The sequence below is a fragment of the Podarcis erhardii genome (assembly GCF_964252035.2).
Source record: "Podarcis erhardii genome assembly, chromosome: 3".
NCBI lineage: Eukaryota > Metazoa > Chordata > Lepidosauria > Squamata > Lacertidae > Podarcis > Podarcis erhardii.
In genome coordinates this window covers 37828237-37845206 of record NC_138507.1, presented here as the reverse complement: position 1 = coordinate 37845206, position 16970 = coordinate 37828237, and the positions used below count along the sequence as shown (strand labels likewise).

The 16970-nt window shown below is 43.4% G+C and overlaps 1 protein-coding gene and 1 long non-coding RNA gene across 14 annotated transcripts in view; one reads left to right on the top strand and one right to left on the bottom strand.

The window, feature by feature from the left end:
* LOC309339338 overlaps positions 1–16970 on the top strand; it is a 77640-nt gene that overhangs the window by 59377 nt on the left and 1293 nt on the right. For 10 of the 12 annotated variants that reach the window (XR_014155190.1, XR_014155191.1, XR_014155192.1 and 7 more), the window contains one exon: positions 2285–3551. The exons of 1 other annotated variant lie outside the window; for it this stretch is intronic. This is a non-coding gene — a long non-coding RNA (uncharacterized lncRNA). Of the gene's footprint in view, positions 1–2284; positions 3552–16970 lie in introns of those variants that run through there. One more of the 12 variants, XR_014155189.1, reaches the window with a different exon arrangement.
* Positions 639–15887, bottom strand: OGFRL1 (opioid growth factor receptor like 1). Of its 2 annotated transcripts, none has more exons than XM_081857175.1 (7): positions 15012–15887; positions 10320–10406; positions 8438–8519; positions 6942–7020; positions 6774–6840; positions 6516–6661; positions 639–5434 (listed from the first exon to the last, which is right to left on the bottom strand). In XM_081857175.1, the coding sequence occupies exons 1-7, from the start codon at positions 15390–15392 to the stop codon at positions 4678–4680; spliced, it is 1599 nt and encodes a 532-aa protein (XP_081713301.1). In that variant the 5' UTR covers positions 15393–15887; the 3' UTR covers positions 639–4677. The 2 variants fall into 2 exon arrangements, with proteins under 2 accessions (XP_081713301.1, XP_081713302.1); XM_081857176.1 differs by having other exon boundaries at positions 8438–8516; positions 15012–15884.

The following is a 16970-nucleotide window of genomic DNA, read 5'->3' as shown; positions in this document are numbered from 1 at the left end:
ATGAAGCTATGCAAAATATCAGATGCAATCGATTTCTCTATCCTCAATGTGCAAAAAAACACCCCTTAATTAACTCTGGTGTCACTTTGTTTATACAAACAGAAAGAAGGCCTGGTCACATTGACATCATGCCATGTATTATTACACAATATTATATTACACTTTTAAATTGGGAAGGTCAAGTTCATCAATACGTAAGAACTCAAGAGAAAAGAATGTACTGCATAAGTTATTAACACACTACTAGCCCAACAAATCAAAGTACAGAAAAGTAAAAATTCAGTTAGAAAAACAAGCAAGAATATTAATTACATAGCTGTTTTAAATTATGTTCAACCTGAACACATTGGATTTTACTAGTTTGCAAAATTTAAGAGTCTTTGAGCTACCTAAGGATGGTACATGCAGTTACTTCCTGCAGCCTGCATTCCTTACCATTAACAGCAGCCTCTTTTGTATCTGTACTCCAATTTACACTGCTACCCCTGTATTCAATGGGGCTTTCTCTCTTATGTGATTAGGAACACTGCCCAAAATGTTGCAAATGTATTGAGTATGTTTGCCGATTTTGGTGTGCTCTGTGATGCAGGAGTAAAAAAAATCTATAGAAGAAGAAGAAGCAGCAGCAGCAGCATTCCTAAAGTTGTGAAAGAGTTTTATTTACACACACAAAATGAGAATTACAAATTAAAGCACTTCTTGGACTAAAAATAAATAAAACATTCCACCTACTTCTACCATGTGAACAGAACACATTTCCCACTAAAACAGCAGCATATAATGCTTACAAATACCATAAGGTTGTGTTTTTTAAAGAAAAGTTGTGAAGATAAACACACTTTGTCCTAAGGTAATTCATTACATACTGAAGGGTCCAGGGGAGGATTTATATACTGAAGCATCAGACAAACAAAAAACAAAAAACTGAAAGTTGGGTGTGCACATAGTCACCAGGGAGAAATTGAAAAGCCCCAGTGCATCATGGTGGGGTCAGGGAGGGTCCACAAGGCTCTTTGAATCTCATTTGTAGACTCTTTAGTTATTTTTTGTGGCTAGGTATGCAGCAGCCCTTGCACCTTGTAGAGTACTAGTCTTTGCTGAGTTTCCCGATCTCTGACTCCTCCCACAAGGGTCCAGTGGCCCATCAAAGTAGGACCTCAAGGGTTGAGGTGCAAGGGCTGCCCCACATAATGGACACGCAGAAGCACTTCCTGTTTTTATACAGCGCAGCTGGATCTTGCTGTTGGCACTGCAACAACAGGCGAACCAGCCCCCCTGTTGTACTACTACACCTCTTGGTGTGTAGAATTCTTTGCTCTCAAGCCAATTAATGCAAATTTGATATAAACAAAACACGGTTCTCTTGCATGTTTCATTTAAAACATTTGTAGATTGCTTCTCTATAATATCAAAGCAGTTTACAGCAAACAAGCAACAGAATAATAAAGCCACTTAAATATCAATCGAAAACAGTTTGCACTCCCAACCCACACCCCAACCTCCAGACCCAGCCAATAAAATAAAACCATCCAAACGCTCACTGGTGAAAAATGGTTTTACCCTGTTTCGTTTTGAAGAAAAAAACACACACCCAATGAAAGATGGCGATTTCCTAACATACTCAGAGAGGAGGTCTGAAAGTTTACACCTATCATTATAAAAGGGCCCGATCCCATCTGTCGCAGTGCTAGAACCATGAACAGTGCCAGTTGCACTCATCTAATCTTGCCTGGTGTGTGCGTGTACAAAACGGGAGAAGGTAACTGAGTATATGGCCACATAGAACTTGAAAGATTTAAGAAAAATCTTGGAAACAAATAGGTAAACAAAGTCTGGAAACAAAAAAGCAACCGGATGAAATGGTTTTGGCACAGGTTGAATATAGGATTGCATCACTTCCTGGCTAAACCTTATATATCTGCTTTATTAAATAATATCTTCTGTGCACTGGTATCTCTAGCATGGCTCACTTGTTCTTTTGCGAGTCACTACCTCACGCAGGATTAACCTGAAGGATGGATAAGAGGGATGCTATTTTATACATAGAGAATCCTGCATCATGAAGGAACACTAAGAACATTTAAGTAAGAAGGTGTTTTTAATTTCAAAGGGGGTTGCAGAAAGGGTGATTGGTGTGGTACACATTTCATGAATGCCTCCTCAAATAACAGTCTCCAACATCACAGAATTGGTGCCAGTCTCACCCTCGTTCCAAATGCCAGGAGGCATATGCTGAACAGTAAATCCAAGGACAAAACTGGAATTTTATACATACTTTTTACAGGATAAACTGGAAAAAACTCATAGCTATACTCTTTGTGGATGTGAAGCTACCAGCTTTGAAAGAAAATCTGGCATCGGCACCAACACTCCAGTACAAGTCCCATCCCCACTTCCAAGCCTGCAGTAGTACTACTGATCAGCCATCACTGAAATATTTGTAAGATTAATCCAGGTAAGAGGGAGGTCTAAAACCAAAAGGTACTGCTCATATTTTGTTTCTGTATAAACACACATTTGGAGGGGGGAGGCCAGCAAAGATATGCTAGTGCAGCCTTTCCGAAGCTAGTGCCCTTCAGATGTTTTGAACTACAGCTCCCATCAGTCCTAGTCAGCGTAGCTGTGCTGATGCTAATAGTAGCTGTCCCAAACATCTGGAAGGAACCAGTATGGGGAAGGCTGTGCCACTGTCTCCCAGCACAGAGGCATGAAAGCTGTGAAGAAGCTACTTTTCTTACTGAAAAGGCATTTGAAGGGTAGTATATAAATCTAAAAAACAAAAGCCCTCTGCCCTCAAATGTCTTTCCAACTGGACTGAGATGCGGAAAGGTTTGCCTTAAATACACTGGAAAGCTATTTGTGAGCACACTTTTCACTCTGGATTCATCAAGGCTCTGGTTGGTTTAAGATAACAAAGGAGGAAATGAAGCCCTTACAATTATGAGCCCCTCCTTCAAAACAGTCTTTCGGTACCCACTGAGGAGGTTGAGAAGCTGCACAGATAACAATTTTAGCAGACACCTTCAATTATCATTCTATAAAATACTCTTTACTATTTAGTAAAAGATGTCCAAGCTATCTGGGGTGAAAGAGAAGTTTGGTCTTTTGTATGGACTAACCCTTACTAGAACAGGCTGTGTGTGTTGAAGAAGCATATTCCTTGGTTCCGGCAGAGTCTTCTTAATCCATCCTGCTTCAGAGTTCTCCCTCACATCCCATGGAAGAAATCTTAAGTTTTCTGGGGAGGGGGAATAAGCAACCATGTGCATAGAAGCGGGTAAAGAGCTACCTGGATCAGGTGCACGATAAAGAATTTTTTCTTCCCTGGGTGTTCCCTGCATACCCCCAGTAGCTAGAAGTGAGGATGTAGGCATGATTTTTTGGGAAACTTGGGGAAGAACAAAGAAAAGAAAGCTGCTATCTCCCCTTTTGCACAGAGGACTTTTCAAATCCCACCAGAATTTCAAGGAAGAAAAGGTCAATCTCAAAATATTGCTTCTGCTTTAGAAGCTGAGTGGGCAGTCATTAACTTTGTCTCGGCAGTGCTTAAGCCTTTTCTGACCTTATACTCCTTTATCAGCAGAAGTGGGTCTCTCAGGCAAAATAAACATTGGCAAAATGCTGTGTCCTGATTTTTAAACTTGTGCGGTTGCATGGGAGGAAAGAAGGGAAAAGAGGCACCAAGGGAAGATGCCGTCACAAACTATATATGAGTATTTTGGAACAAGGGGTGCTGGTGTGCAAATCTTACTAATAGTTGTTTTTAATGTAAAAGGTGATTTGCTAGCTTTTTTTCTTCTTCTCAGCAGCAACACTGGAGAAATATACACCATCAGTGGGGAAACTGAGGCCGAGAGAACATAGGTAAAGGTAAAGGGACCCCTGACCATTAGGTCCAGTCGAGTCCGACTCTGGGGTTGCGGCACTCATCTCGCTTTACTGGCCGAGGGAGCTGGCATACAGCTTCCGGGTTATGTGGCCAGCATGGCTAAGCCGCTTCTGGCGAACCAGAGCAGCGCACGGAAACACCGTTTACCTTCCCGCCGGAGCGGTACCTATTTATCTACTTGTACTTTGATGTGCTTTCAAACTAGGTTGGCAGGAGCAGGGATCGAGCAATGGGAGCTCACCCCGTCGTGGGGATTCGAACCACCAACCTTCTGATCGGCAAGCCCTAGGCTCTGTGGTTTAACTCACAGCGCTACACGGTTGCTGTCAATGTGAGAGTCATGGGAGAGGTAGGACTTGAACCTGGGTCTCCAGATGGTGGTGATGCTGAATGTACATCCTAAATGAACCTGCTTTTGTTGTTCAAGCAATGGCAAACATTGAAAAGTTTAGCATACCAAGTGATTATCATTAAGAAAACATTCCTTGGACGTCCTTGGAACCCTAACTGCCAAATAACTAAGATTAAAGAATGTATATTATAATAAGATGGGGGGGGGGGGAGAGATAACTGAAATCCACAAAGAGAGCAAAGCTTAGCATAGGAGTTCTTGGGCTTGAGGATTCTGCAGTTGTTTTTAAGCTTAATACACAGTTTTGAAAAGTGCAAACAGTTAACAAGAGTCAAATGAAAGAGAGCATAACCCCTTGGTGGCCAAGCACTGGGCCCAGCATCAAGATCTTCTTTTCCTTGTCCAATTTCATACAAGTTAACTGAGACACTTTAGTCTATGCTCGAGTCTCCTCTTTGTTCGATCCTCCTGGGCTTTTATCCTTAACTACACTGTCTTGCAGATCTGTTGATATATTAGTTGAATCACTTTTACAGTCACGGCAATCTTTTACTACAAGTTCTGCATTTCTGCAGTCTTGATTAAGGTTTTCATCATTTTTGCCTTTATGTTTTTTAAGATGGCAAACGTTCTCCTTCTGGTTCGAAGGATTAGCAGTTTCTTCCAGTATGGAGTTCTGACAATCAGCATTGCTATTCTTTTCACCAATGCTTTGCTTAACAACCTCAGGGCTGGCGTGTTTCCTGCTCCGGTCACAATCGTCATCCTTTTTAGCATGTTCTGCCCTTTTTTCATTGGTTGCTTTGCCACTTGAGTTACAAACCACGGGCACATTCTTGCATTCTCTCCCACTTTTATGTTTAGAAATGTAACCGCTGCGGAGGGAAACCGGCGATGCCAGCTTTTTACTCGGCTTGCTTCCTTCCAACTTCTGCTTCCTCGGCGGCCCCCATATGAAGTGGTCAGAGGGTGTGTAGTGCTGCTGGGCAAACCGCAGGAGTTTCCTCCTCTCTCTCCGGTCTCTAATAGTATATACAAAATATTCCAAAGCGCTTTGCTTAATGTTGGAGATGGTGTCTTCCACAAGAGCTTCGTGAAGAATGAATTTTACAAGAGGAGGTTTGAAACTCTCGTACCCAAGTTCGCCAAGACTCTTCAGAATACGGGTGATCCTCAAGTAGTTATGTTGGGACCTGTGAAAAGGGAAAAAAATCATCTGAATTCAAAATGACAGGAAGCAAAGCGGAGGATTATTTTTCTTTGCCGGGGGATGGGGCGCGGGGGGAGGGGGGGAAGAGGATAGAAAAATAATCAGTACCTGACACCTTGACAAAAAGGATTACCAATCCAATGTGGATCTTTCAGAGACAATTCAGATGGAATGGCAACTACCAAGTGAAAGGTCTTTCAATGCCAGCTAAACTAGAATTGCCTTTTCATACTACATAAGAACATAAAAAGGAAGACGAATATGCTAGATCAGGCCAGTGGACCATGGGAAGCCTGCAAGCACAACAGCATTCTGCTCATCTGCAATTTCCAGCAAGTAGTATTCAGAGATATGATGCCTATGATAGTAGAGATACTACTTGGGCGCCACCTAATGACTACAGCTATTAGTTGGGGTTGTGTTTTTTTTACAATGAAGTGGTGTATAAAATTTATGAAATAAGTAAATAAATGAAATCAGTATTCACTGACACATCTAAAGACATATGCAAACAGAAATAGTTGCTGATAGACACACAGATTCAAAAACTCTTGACAAAGAATTCACGCTCCTCTCAGGAACAAAGGCAGTATGGAACCGAATCTCATCCCTATGTATGGTGGAGAAAACCATATACCTCCTTCCGACCAGCTGAGCCTGTTCTGCCTTTGAGATCACGTAAAATCTCAATGCACCACATATGTGCACTTACAACCTGGAAATCAACCACACTTTTATGCAAGTACTGTTCAAATGTTATGCCCTTATATTGACATCTGGGGGTTGGAGAATCTTGATTGCCACATGTGCCTTCCTCTTTCTCCCAGCCTTTTGCGGTGGAGGTGGATGTAATTCAGAACCACCTGGTTTCTCTTGCAAAGAGATGGGAATTGTATATTGTCATTCTTGTTAGAAGACTGAATGATGTTAAGATTTTATGGTGCATTTATGATGTATTTTTTATTGCTGCAACCCACCCTGGAACAGCTTGGCAACAAAGAGCAGGATATAAAATGGGGAGTAGCGCAAATAGAGGATTTTCTCTACTGCAAGACATCACTTACTCATTTAAGTGCTGGAATCGTTCTTGCCAATTAGATGCTCGTGCAACATTTCCGGTTTTATCAATTAATTTTATTCCAAAAAACTCCAGCATCATTTTGTAAGCCAACAGGAATCTTCTAATTGCTTCTTTTGTTTTTTTGAATTCCTGCAACACGTTTTCAAAAAGAAGGTACAAACAACAACAAAATTAGAGATATAGAATAATTTTACCCTTAATCATCAAGCAGCAAAGTTATATTGTGAATTATTAGCTTTACCTCAATTTCATATGTTGTTAATTCCTTTGCATAGAAATTCAGTCCTTGCTCTCTTAATGGAAAAAGCCTATATTATTAAAGACACACAGATTTGTTGCGGATTAAGCGAGTTTAGACAAATTTATATAAATGTATTATAAAAGCAATGAAAAGAAAACAATTACCAACCACTGTATGTAAGTGTGATTGTGTTCCAACTTTTCATAATCTCCTTTCCACTTATTTAGGACTTCTTCAATATAAACACCTATAAATATAAATGCATGAGCAAATCCAAACATCAAATACAACAATCTGTATATAATATCATGCATCTAAAAATGCTGTGGCATAGAACACAAAAATGTATTTTGCAGACAAATATACTGTCTCTAATTATTTGAAAATATTAACATTGTCCTTCTAACCCCAGAGAAGACACCAGGCACTATATAGGGCCAAGGATCTACAAATGCACTTGCCAGCTTGTTACTGGGGAGTACATATTTTGCTTTGACGTGAGCACATCAACAAGGCAACCCTTTGCTCTTCCTTCCTTTGCTGGAGGAGTGTGAGAGCTCTGTAATGAGAAAGGTCGGAGCTGTCCTTGATGCTGAGGTTTAGCACAATGGGAATAAATGCCTGACCTCCTCAACTCTGGAAAAGGAGAGGTGCTCACCTCTGCAGTTCTTTATTTCAAGTTCAGCATAATGTTAGAACATCCTGCCCATTCCCTCAGAGGAAGTTGGTAAGTGCCATGGCAAGGAACTGTTTGAACTAGCTGCTAAGGCCAGTCTATGTTTTTTGACCTATGCTCAGTGCCACAATGTTATTAATATAAATTATCTGTCTGCCAAGAGCAATTTGCTCTCCCTATCACAACAGCTAACCATGCTATAAGTAGTGTGGCTCAACCCACTCCCCACCAACCTTGTGACTTTACTTAAAACTACTTCCCCAAACAAATGTGTTGGTGGTGGGGAATGGCAATATTCTATAAATTGCTAACTCTTAAGTAAAACCAATGCCCACTGGACATGATCCACTTAACCCAGTAGCCAAGGTTTCTAAAAAATACATAGTCTGTTCACAATAGTGCAACACAATAACACCAAAGTTCAAATGCACCAAAGAAATACTGGTTTTATTAATCTGGCACCAACATATATAACATAATCTGGGGGGTTTGTTTCACTTGAAGAGCACAATGGTGATGCCACTAATAATTTTTCTAGAGCTTTTCAAGTTATGCTTAATAAATTTGAAAGTTCAAGGCATCATGATCCAGATTAATAGGAAACCCACAAGAGATCTGTGTTTCTTGGAGTAAACCAAAAGTAGTGGAAACTTTGCACCATTTGAAGTTGGAGCAGAAAACCAAAATCAGGCTGCTGCAGCTCACAAACAGATTAGAGGTAGTATATTTGAACTTCACAAAGATGAGCTTCTGTTAATTGACTAAAATGAAATCCCATGCCTTAAACTGCTATCACATGCACACTTTCCTGGGTGAGTGCCTCATTGATCTCAGTATGCCTTATTTCCAAGTAAACATGCATAGGATAGGGCTACAAAACTGCTGAAGCCAAACCTGACACTGAATTGGTTTTGATCTTTTGATTTACAAAGGCCTTGGATATAAAAGAATGAAACAAACACTGTGACAATGCCCGTGGATTACTTACCATCAGGTTTAAAGGGAATTTTATTCTTGTAAAAACGGAGGTTGCACAAATCATTCTGATACCGCAGATCTTTAAAGTTCTGCTGAGCAGAGAGATGGGGGGAAAACAACAAAGCATGATCAGCCAAATATATCTATAGGAAATAGGCTGAAGATAAGCCGTCATGAGTATGACAGATAAGAATCTGACCAAATGAAAGTCAAGCCAGATCTTGGTGGCAGGGCAAGTGTCCCTCTCTCTCAGCTTGGTTCTATGATTGGGAAAACAGGTTTTTATTCAATGCAGAGTAGCCATAAGTGGTTTCAGCTTGGGCAAAGGGGATGGATGGCCTGTCGGGGTGGGGAGAAGGATTGGTTAGCTGTTCAGGGGTATCCAGTGTGGTGCCCTTCAGATGTTTTGGACTACAAGTCCCATTAGCTGCAGCCAGCATGGGCACTTGTCAGGAATGATGAGAGTTGTAGTCCAACAACATCTATAGGGCACCACACTGGTTAACTCTAGTTTAATCGCTTCTGTGCCAGCCATCTGTCTGTTAAAGATCTGTCCCCAGCAACTCTTCCTGCCCCGTCCATTGTGCAACTTTAAGTCACTTGTGCCACTTTCCTTAAAAACTTGTAGGAAACCAGCCCTGGAATTACATGTAATGCGTAATCTTTCCCTTAAGCTAAGGGCAGGTAACACCTTATTCAAGAGAAATGAGCAGGTCAAGAGGAGGTGGATGAGAGACACTAATAATTCAGGTTCATGAATTGATTATATAATAGCATATACGACATAGTAGAACTATTCCATATAGAAAGATAAGCTTTCAAGTCTTTGCTAATCAACAAAAATTGAACTATAATATAACACAGTTAAAATATCTAATACTGTTCAAAGGAAGGGTAGTGTGGCAATTATATAGTGAGCAACTTGGGTGGCAATTCTATACCCACCTACCTGAGAGTAAGCCCCTCTGAACTCAGTTCGACCTACTTCCAAGTAGACATATACAAGATTACACTGTTAGTTTTCTCAGAAGTACATCCCAGCGAGTTAAAGGACACTCTCAAGTTAGTGTATTTAGGATTGTCACATTACAGGGGTTAACTCATGAAACATGCTATAACATGTATCTGACTTTATATTTTCCCCATTGTTTTTCTGTCATTTTTCTAGCTCAGCTTCTCAGGGTCCCACATCTCATGTAATTGGTGCTAAAGTTGATTCTATCAATGTATGAGAATTTCTGTTCATTTCCTGGTACATTTTTGCCCATAGAATGGCCTTTGGCTGCCATCTTTTCTTCTGGGGAGCAGGTTACATTGAACGCAGTGGGACATACTTCTGAGCAAACATGTACAGTACCGCACTTGTTATGCTCTCTCTTGAATGCCCTGATAGGAGTGTGTTTGTGGCAATAATTTGCAAATGCAGATATATGTGCTATCAAGACCATCTTTTCTGGTACAAAACCTAGGACATTGTGTCCACTGTCTAGCACAGGCATAGGCAAACTCGGCCCTCCAAATGTTTTGGGACTACAACTCCCATCATCCCTAGCTAACAGGACCAGTCGTCAGGGATGATGAGAGTTGTAGTCCCAAAACATCTGGAGGGCTGAGTCTGCCTATGCCTAATCTAGCAAAAGTCTCTGTTACCAGTAGGTACAGTATATGAAATCAAACATACTTGTCTTCTAGCAGAAGCAGCCAACAGTGGCAGCCATGGGGTTTTCTAGGATTAGTCACCCACCCACCTGCATATATTTTCATAGACTTATGTGATGGAGTTCTGTAGATTTGAAACACTCCGCTGGAACTGTAAAATTACTTTAGGGACTTAAAAAAATTTGCCACGCCTCTATCTTGGTGAAGATCTGAATACTGCAAAATTCTCTTACTGGATATTGGTGCCGATATTTGTACAAATCTCTTGCAGCGTAAAAGCTTCTCTTTGGTTTAGCTGCCACTTCAATTGCATCATCCCCCTGCAAAGAGCAGACATATTCCATGAGCATAATCTTTTTAGACTTGACTGTATATTTGGTAGTGTGGCATTCCATTTAAAAAAAATAAAAAAGGGCTGCATTCATTCCAAAAGGCCACACATGCTGTTCTGTGTGCACACTGATGCTTTTCAATTCCCTCCCTCCCACATTTCCTGGCATTCCTTCCCAAAAAGCTGTTCCTGAAGTTTGGTGGAGGCCCGCCCCCCTCCCCGAGCTGCAGCTGGAAGGGGAATGACACTGCGTATTAGTTCACACATGCATGCTCATTGCTTGATGACCGGTATCCAGGCACGACTGCCACAAGTGAATAAGTTGAGCAGTACAGATAGACAATATGGAAGCTTTCTCATCACAGCCAGCAGCACATTGTTTTCCTGTGGAGCTTGTTCGCAGGTCTGGCAGCAAGTCAAGGGCCTATTCACACAGCATAGTGACCTCATTTCTATTGCTTTGGGGACATTCAAAGTTAGGATCTGACTTGTAACTAGGCTGCTCTCATTTTCAAGGATTATTTGTTTAAGCTATGCTATGCACGCAACTGCCATGTCTTTAATTTTGGTGCTGCTACTTATTAAAACTTTTTCCTGTAGAAAATGAAATAGCTATGTGTTAAGCTCTAGTTACGGACGGATCAGTCTATTTCCAATTCGTGCCACTCAACCATGAAGCTCACTGGGTGGCCTTCAACAGTTTCTTAACCTACCCTACCTCACTCTGTAAGATTAATGCGGAGAAGCCAACACGACAAAGGACTGGAAAGCAAAACACAGCCATTTCAAACTACCTCAACTGTTTAAACATTTGCACGCATGCACATGTGTGCACACACAAATATACACCAAACATACATATGCATGTGATTTCCTATTCCAAAGCAATTTATTGGTACTATTAGGGTTACACTCAGTGTTTTTTTATGATGGGTTTCTGGTTACTGAATATTGTCCTTCATGCATTCTACTGAATGGTTCCTGCTGTTTAAAATAAAGAAGAAAGAAATACGTTTATTTTCTCATGACCTTGAGAGACTGACTCTTCTTGCTAAAAGTTGTCTGGCACATGTGGCTAGCCAGCTGGAAGTGACCCCCGAAAGACATAGGGCACCATTAGGATTTAAACAGATTAGTGCTTTCCTCAGAAATCTGAACTTCTGATTCCAGAATGTGCTAAAAGAAGGTACCAGTGACAATGGCCATAATTTTGCCCAGCTTTCAGACAGAGAATCTTGGAGTGAGGGCTTGATACACACTATGGAGCAATGGTGACATTTTTATTTTATTTTTTGCCTACAAGTATAAATTATTCAAGCTTTCAGAAAACTTCAAGGGACTGCTGAACCAAGATCTGCATAAGTACAAGTCTGTCTAATTTGTAAGTGCTCTGAGCTCAGTACTGCAGACCATAAAACATTCTGAGTGAGTATTTTTAAAATATTAAATAACCTTGCATTAAGATTTCAAATTGCCAAAATAACCATTTATGAAAGATTAAGAAAGAGTATGCAAATGTACACCACTTTCAGAATCTATGGTTATTTCCTATACTGAATAATAAGACTTGCACTCTAGCTGGTGTTTGGCTTAAAATTGCACATTAAAGAATAATAGGCACCCTCAGTGTGTCAACCATTGATAATTCCATTAGTCACAGTTTTGTTATATGTTAAATCTTAACATAAGATATAATTTAACAAACTCCACTCAAATAATAAATATATTTTCCCATAGATTTAGGGGATTTGTAGCCAAACCTATAACCAAGGAAAAACAGAAACATTGTATCTGCCCAGCCACTAGAATGACCCATTATTTGCTTTCTACTAGTGTTCTTTTCTATCTCTCAAAACACTTTTTAAAAAGAGAACAATACATCTTCACATTGTTACCAACCAGAATTTGATATGGGCTAATGTTTTTACTTGCTCCACGGTTCATTTTTAATATTTGGGTAAAACCTGGAACTCAAGTTACAGGATTATCCCCTCTTCTTATGTGTAAGAGACAGCCTCTCTGGAGTTAATAACTTTTCTTGACTTAGTATCTCTGAATAATGACAACTTGCACCGACCCCATCCCATCTAGTCAATGTGCTGCATGTTTAAGAACTGCTTATAGATCCAAGCAACATAATTCCACTACTTTATGAATGGATAAAGGACATTTACTGGAACAGGGCATGGGGGGGGGGGGGAGAAGGAGTGGCAAATTTGTCAGAAGTAACTTTTGACTGAATGAGCCAAACGGGTTGTATTCAACTAACTTTTACTCAGAGTAAACCTATTGAAATTAATTACTAATACTAACTTAGGTTCATTCATTTCAATGGGTTTACTCTGAGGAACAGTGGAATACAAAATCCCACAGAGCCTTAATTATCCTAGATAGTTTCCATTACTTTTCATTTTACAGGTGTCCAGTGATGGACTATTCAAACTCAAAGCCTTTATCATAATGCTGGGGTGGGGAGGTGCATTACCTCTAATGGGACTGGTGTTGGTAAAGGGGAATATGCAACTGAAAAGAGGCAAATGGCAACAGCAGTGCATGGGGACTTTACTTCACGCACATCAAAGCAGCAAAAAAAAACCCACTCTTCTTTTCTTGGCGAAAGCCACAAAAACAAATGCAGACTCTACATTATATTTTGAAGACTGTATACTGCTTCCAACATTTCCACGTTTATTAAAGAAACCTACCAATGCTTACTTGGGGGTTTGTACTTTGGCGCTGTGGGTTAAACCACTGAGCCTCTTGGGCTTCCCAATCAGAAGGTCGGCTGTTCGAATCCCCGCGAGGGGATGAGCTCCTGTTGCTCAGTCCCTGCTCCTGCCAACCTAGCAATTTGAAAGCACGTCAAAGTGCAAGTAGATAAATAGGTACTGCTCCGGCGGGAAGGTAAACGGCATTTCCGTGCGCTGCTCTCGTTCGCCAGAAGCAGCTTAGTCATGCTGGTCACATGACCCGAAAGCTGTACGCCAGCTCCCTCAGCCAATAAAGCGAGATGAGCTCTGCAGCCCGAGTCGGCTACGACTGGACCTAATGGTCAGGGGTCCCTTTACCCAGTGCTTTTTTTTCCAGGGGGCAGTCAAGGGTACATAGTACCAGCACCTTTTTTATGCTGTTAAAAAGTGTAGCACTTACTGTAACAGCTTCATGGTGAGTACCGGCACCTATTTTTCTAGGGAAATAAAGCACTGTTTGTACCATTGATTTCAGTAGGATTTACTTTTGAGTAGATGTGCATAGGACTGTGATGTAAGATCCCTGTTGGAATGCAGTCAGAAAATAAAACACAGATCCATACCTTTTGTACTGTGCAAATATACATATGGGAATACTGAATGGCAAAACTGCCTAAAAAGTGCCCCACTTATCACGTGAGCCAGGCTAATATGTGGAGGTGCAGTTTCAATAATAATAATTCTCTACAGAGATGAAAGCATGAGGTGGAAACATAAGGACAGTGGTCTTCAGTTTAATGTTTGTTAAGAGACAGAAAATAATTCCATGGAGGTAATGATTGAAAATAGAGTCCACGTTGCATTCAGGGTAAGAGTATTTTTTTTAAAAAAAGTAAAAAGCTGAGAATATGATCTAACCTAGAGTTGAATAAGGAGGAGGCAAGTAACTCTCTTTTCTTTGAATAATCTCCATATTTCTTGGGTTTATAAATTCTTTTGGTCCTGCACAGTGATGTGTTGTCTAATACGTGCAATCATAGCTGTAGTTACACTCAGTCAGAATGTCAAATAAGCCCTGTTCTGAAACTGCATTTTGTCACCACATGTGCTACTGTAATTTCTATCCCCTGAACAGGCAGGCATGTGATGGGGGGATGATTATACCAAGGAAACAGAGAAGATTAGAACTACTTTGACCTTCTACATTTTAAAGCCACCAGAATCTTTTTCTAAAAGAGAAGATATAAAGCTCTGCTGAACAGCTTGCCAGAGGGAAAATGAATAAATCCCCCACCCCACCCCACCGTTCCTCCTTGCTAGGCATGTCACAGGAAGGAAAACAAAAATCAGGCTGGATCAGCAAGCTGGTAACAAAATACAGCAAACCTGCCAGGCCAGAGTGCTTCGCTTCCTTGGTCTTCTTTCCTTTGATTGCCACACACCTCAAATCCATATTTAGCTTCTTCTTTTTTAACCCTACTAAGAATATTATGATGATGATAACAACAACAACAACAACAACAACAAGAAGGATGATGCAGCCACAGCTTGGCTCCTGAGTCACACTGCATGCGGGGGGGGGGGGGAGGAAAAAAGGGGAAATGGAGAAAGCTGAAAGTGGAAATGTATATTTATCTCTGTCTCTCTCACACACACACACGCGCGCACGCGCGCACACGCACCCCAAGCGTTTGCAACCCTGGTGTCCAAAAGTCCCCTGCTGCTGCATTCCGAGACTCTGGCGCACACCTGCCCCTGATCAGAGGGAGGGGAGGCACACCATCTTGGAGAGGCACCAGCACTGGCGGGGGGGGGGGGGCAGAGGCAATGGCGCTGAGGGGGGAGGGCTCCAGACACCGCCCCCCAAATAGCCCCCTGGAGAAGTTTGCAGCGTCCCGAGTTACCTGCTCAGTGCTGGCGGCCTCCGCTTCGTCGTGCCTCCCTCCCTCTTGATCCTCGCCTTCCTCCTCCTCGTCGTCCTCGTCTTCCTCGAGCTCCTCTTCTTCAGGCTCCTCAGCAAGCCCTTCTCTGGGCTCGGCGTCTTCCGGCCGGCAGCTTGCCGCAGGGAGCGGTTCCCCCTGCTGCTGCTGCTGTTCGTCCTCAGCTGGGTCGCCGCCGCCGCCGCCGCCGCCTCCTTCTTCTCCGCCCCCCAGCCCCTGGAGCGGCGTCCCTTCTTCCCCTCCGGAGTCCTGGAGCTCGGGCTCGGAGTCCGTCTCCCAGGTAGAGTCGCAGTCCTCCACCGTGGTGGGCTCCTTGAAGCTGACCCCGCTCAGCAAACTGCCCATTGGGAGAGGCAACGCGGGAGCCTCTCTCTCCCGCCCGGGGGAGGGAGCGCGCGCCCAGGGGAAAGAGGGGAAGGTCGGTCGCTCCGTAGGTAGGTTCCGCGAGCAGGCTAGGAATGCCGCTGCCGCCGCCGCCGCCACCACCTCTGCTGCTGCTGCTGCTGCTGCGGCTGGGGCATGCTTGGCAGCGCCGGGAGGCCGCAGGCAACGCGAAGGAGGCTGGCGAAAACGACGACGACGAGGAAGACGGAGGCAGGCGCGAGCGGCTGAAGCGGCAGCAGGCGATGCTCTGCTCCTCCTCAGCCAGTCTCTCTCTCACCCACCCACCCCCAGCCCACAAACACGCGCCGTGGGGAGGAGGAGCCGAGCGTTTGGGATTTCCACAGGAAATAGTTGAGCCCGCCCAGCGCCCCTGAGCGGCGGCGGCGGCGGCGGCGGCGACAGTAGCAGAGCGCAGCTGCCGCGCAAAAGAGGAACCTGGAGCGGACGGAGCGCTTTTCCGTGGCGGGGAAGGGGCGCCTTACGCAACCAGAACTTTCTATAGAGACGCGCGCGGGCGCGCGCTTAGTTTTATCCGGGAGCATTCCAAGGCGCGAGGGAGACGGTGCCCCGGGACCCAGGAGTCCCCTTGCGGACGGTGGTGGCTGTGTTACCTCCGCTCTAGGTACAGGTGACTTGCGGGCGGCAATGGGCACCTGCCTCTGCCACACTGAGACGTGTACAGGGAGCTTCCTTATGTCGAGTCCATTTACCTCACTAGTGTCTGTTCTGGCTGGCAGCAGCTCCCCAGGCCCAGACCCCGGACCTCACTTGGAGATGCAAGGGATTGCACCCGGCCTTATGTGGGGAGCTCAGCTTTGGCGGAGAGACGCCAAGAACATGGAGATTGGGGGGGGGAGGGGGCTAATGTTTGCCCATTTCTGCTTAGCAGAACTCCTGCACCTTCCGTCTCAAGTAGAAACTGAACAGGTGCATCCATGCAACAAAGAGATCATTGGCCTGTTGGATGTCTTGCTGTGTAGCTATGAAATCACAAGAAAGTGGTCTTCTTTCTACACTTCATTGGAATCTACCTTATACAGTGGTACCTCTGGATATGAAAGGGATCCATTCTGGAGCCCCATTCGCATCCAGAGTAGAACGCAACCCACGTCTGTGCGTGTCGCAATTCACCACTTCTGCACATGTGTGTGACGTCATTTTGAGCGGCGTGAGCTGCGAAACCCAGAAGTAACGCATTCCGTTACTTCCGGGTCACCACGGAGCATAACCTGAAAACGCTCAACCTGAAGCATATTTAACCCGAGGTATAACTGTACAAAGTCTGACAATTGGCCCAGCTTTCTTTGGCAATCGCTTGTAGTTGAGTAAGATTGCCTTCCATGAATATGGCCTTAACTCTGTGTCTGTAGGTGACTGTGGAGGCCAATTCTGGATCCGCACATCCTTCCGCAGTGGGGACATAGTTTCCAGGTGGGAGTTGATCACAGCGAGGGTTTGCCAAACGTGCCTTCCTCTAAGCTCTCCTCTGCGTCCTGAGTTTGTGCTTCTTCGAAGTCCATGATGCCTTTGGTAGAGGCT

Excerpts from the sequence above, each read along its gene's own strand:
- OGFRL1 (XM_081857175.1), bottom strand. The coding sequence starts at position 15,392 with ATGGGCAGTTTGCTGAGCGGGGTCAGCTTCAAGGAGCCCACCACGGTG. Across the intron at positions 6,841-6,941 it reads AATCACACTTACATACAGTG|GCTTTTTCCATTAAGAGAGC; the intron begins GTTGGTAATTGT and ends TTAATAATATAG. Across the intron at positions 5,435-6,515 it reads CGATTCCAGCACTTAAATGA|GTCCCAACATAACTACTTGA; the intron begins GTAAGTGATGTC and ends CCCTTTTCACAG.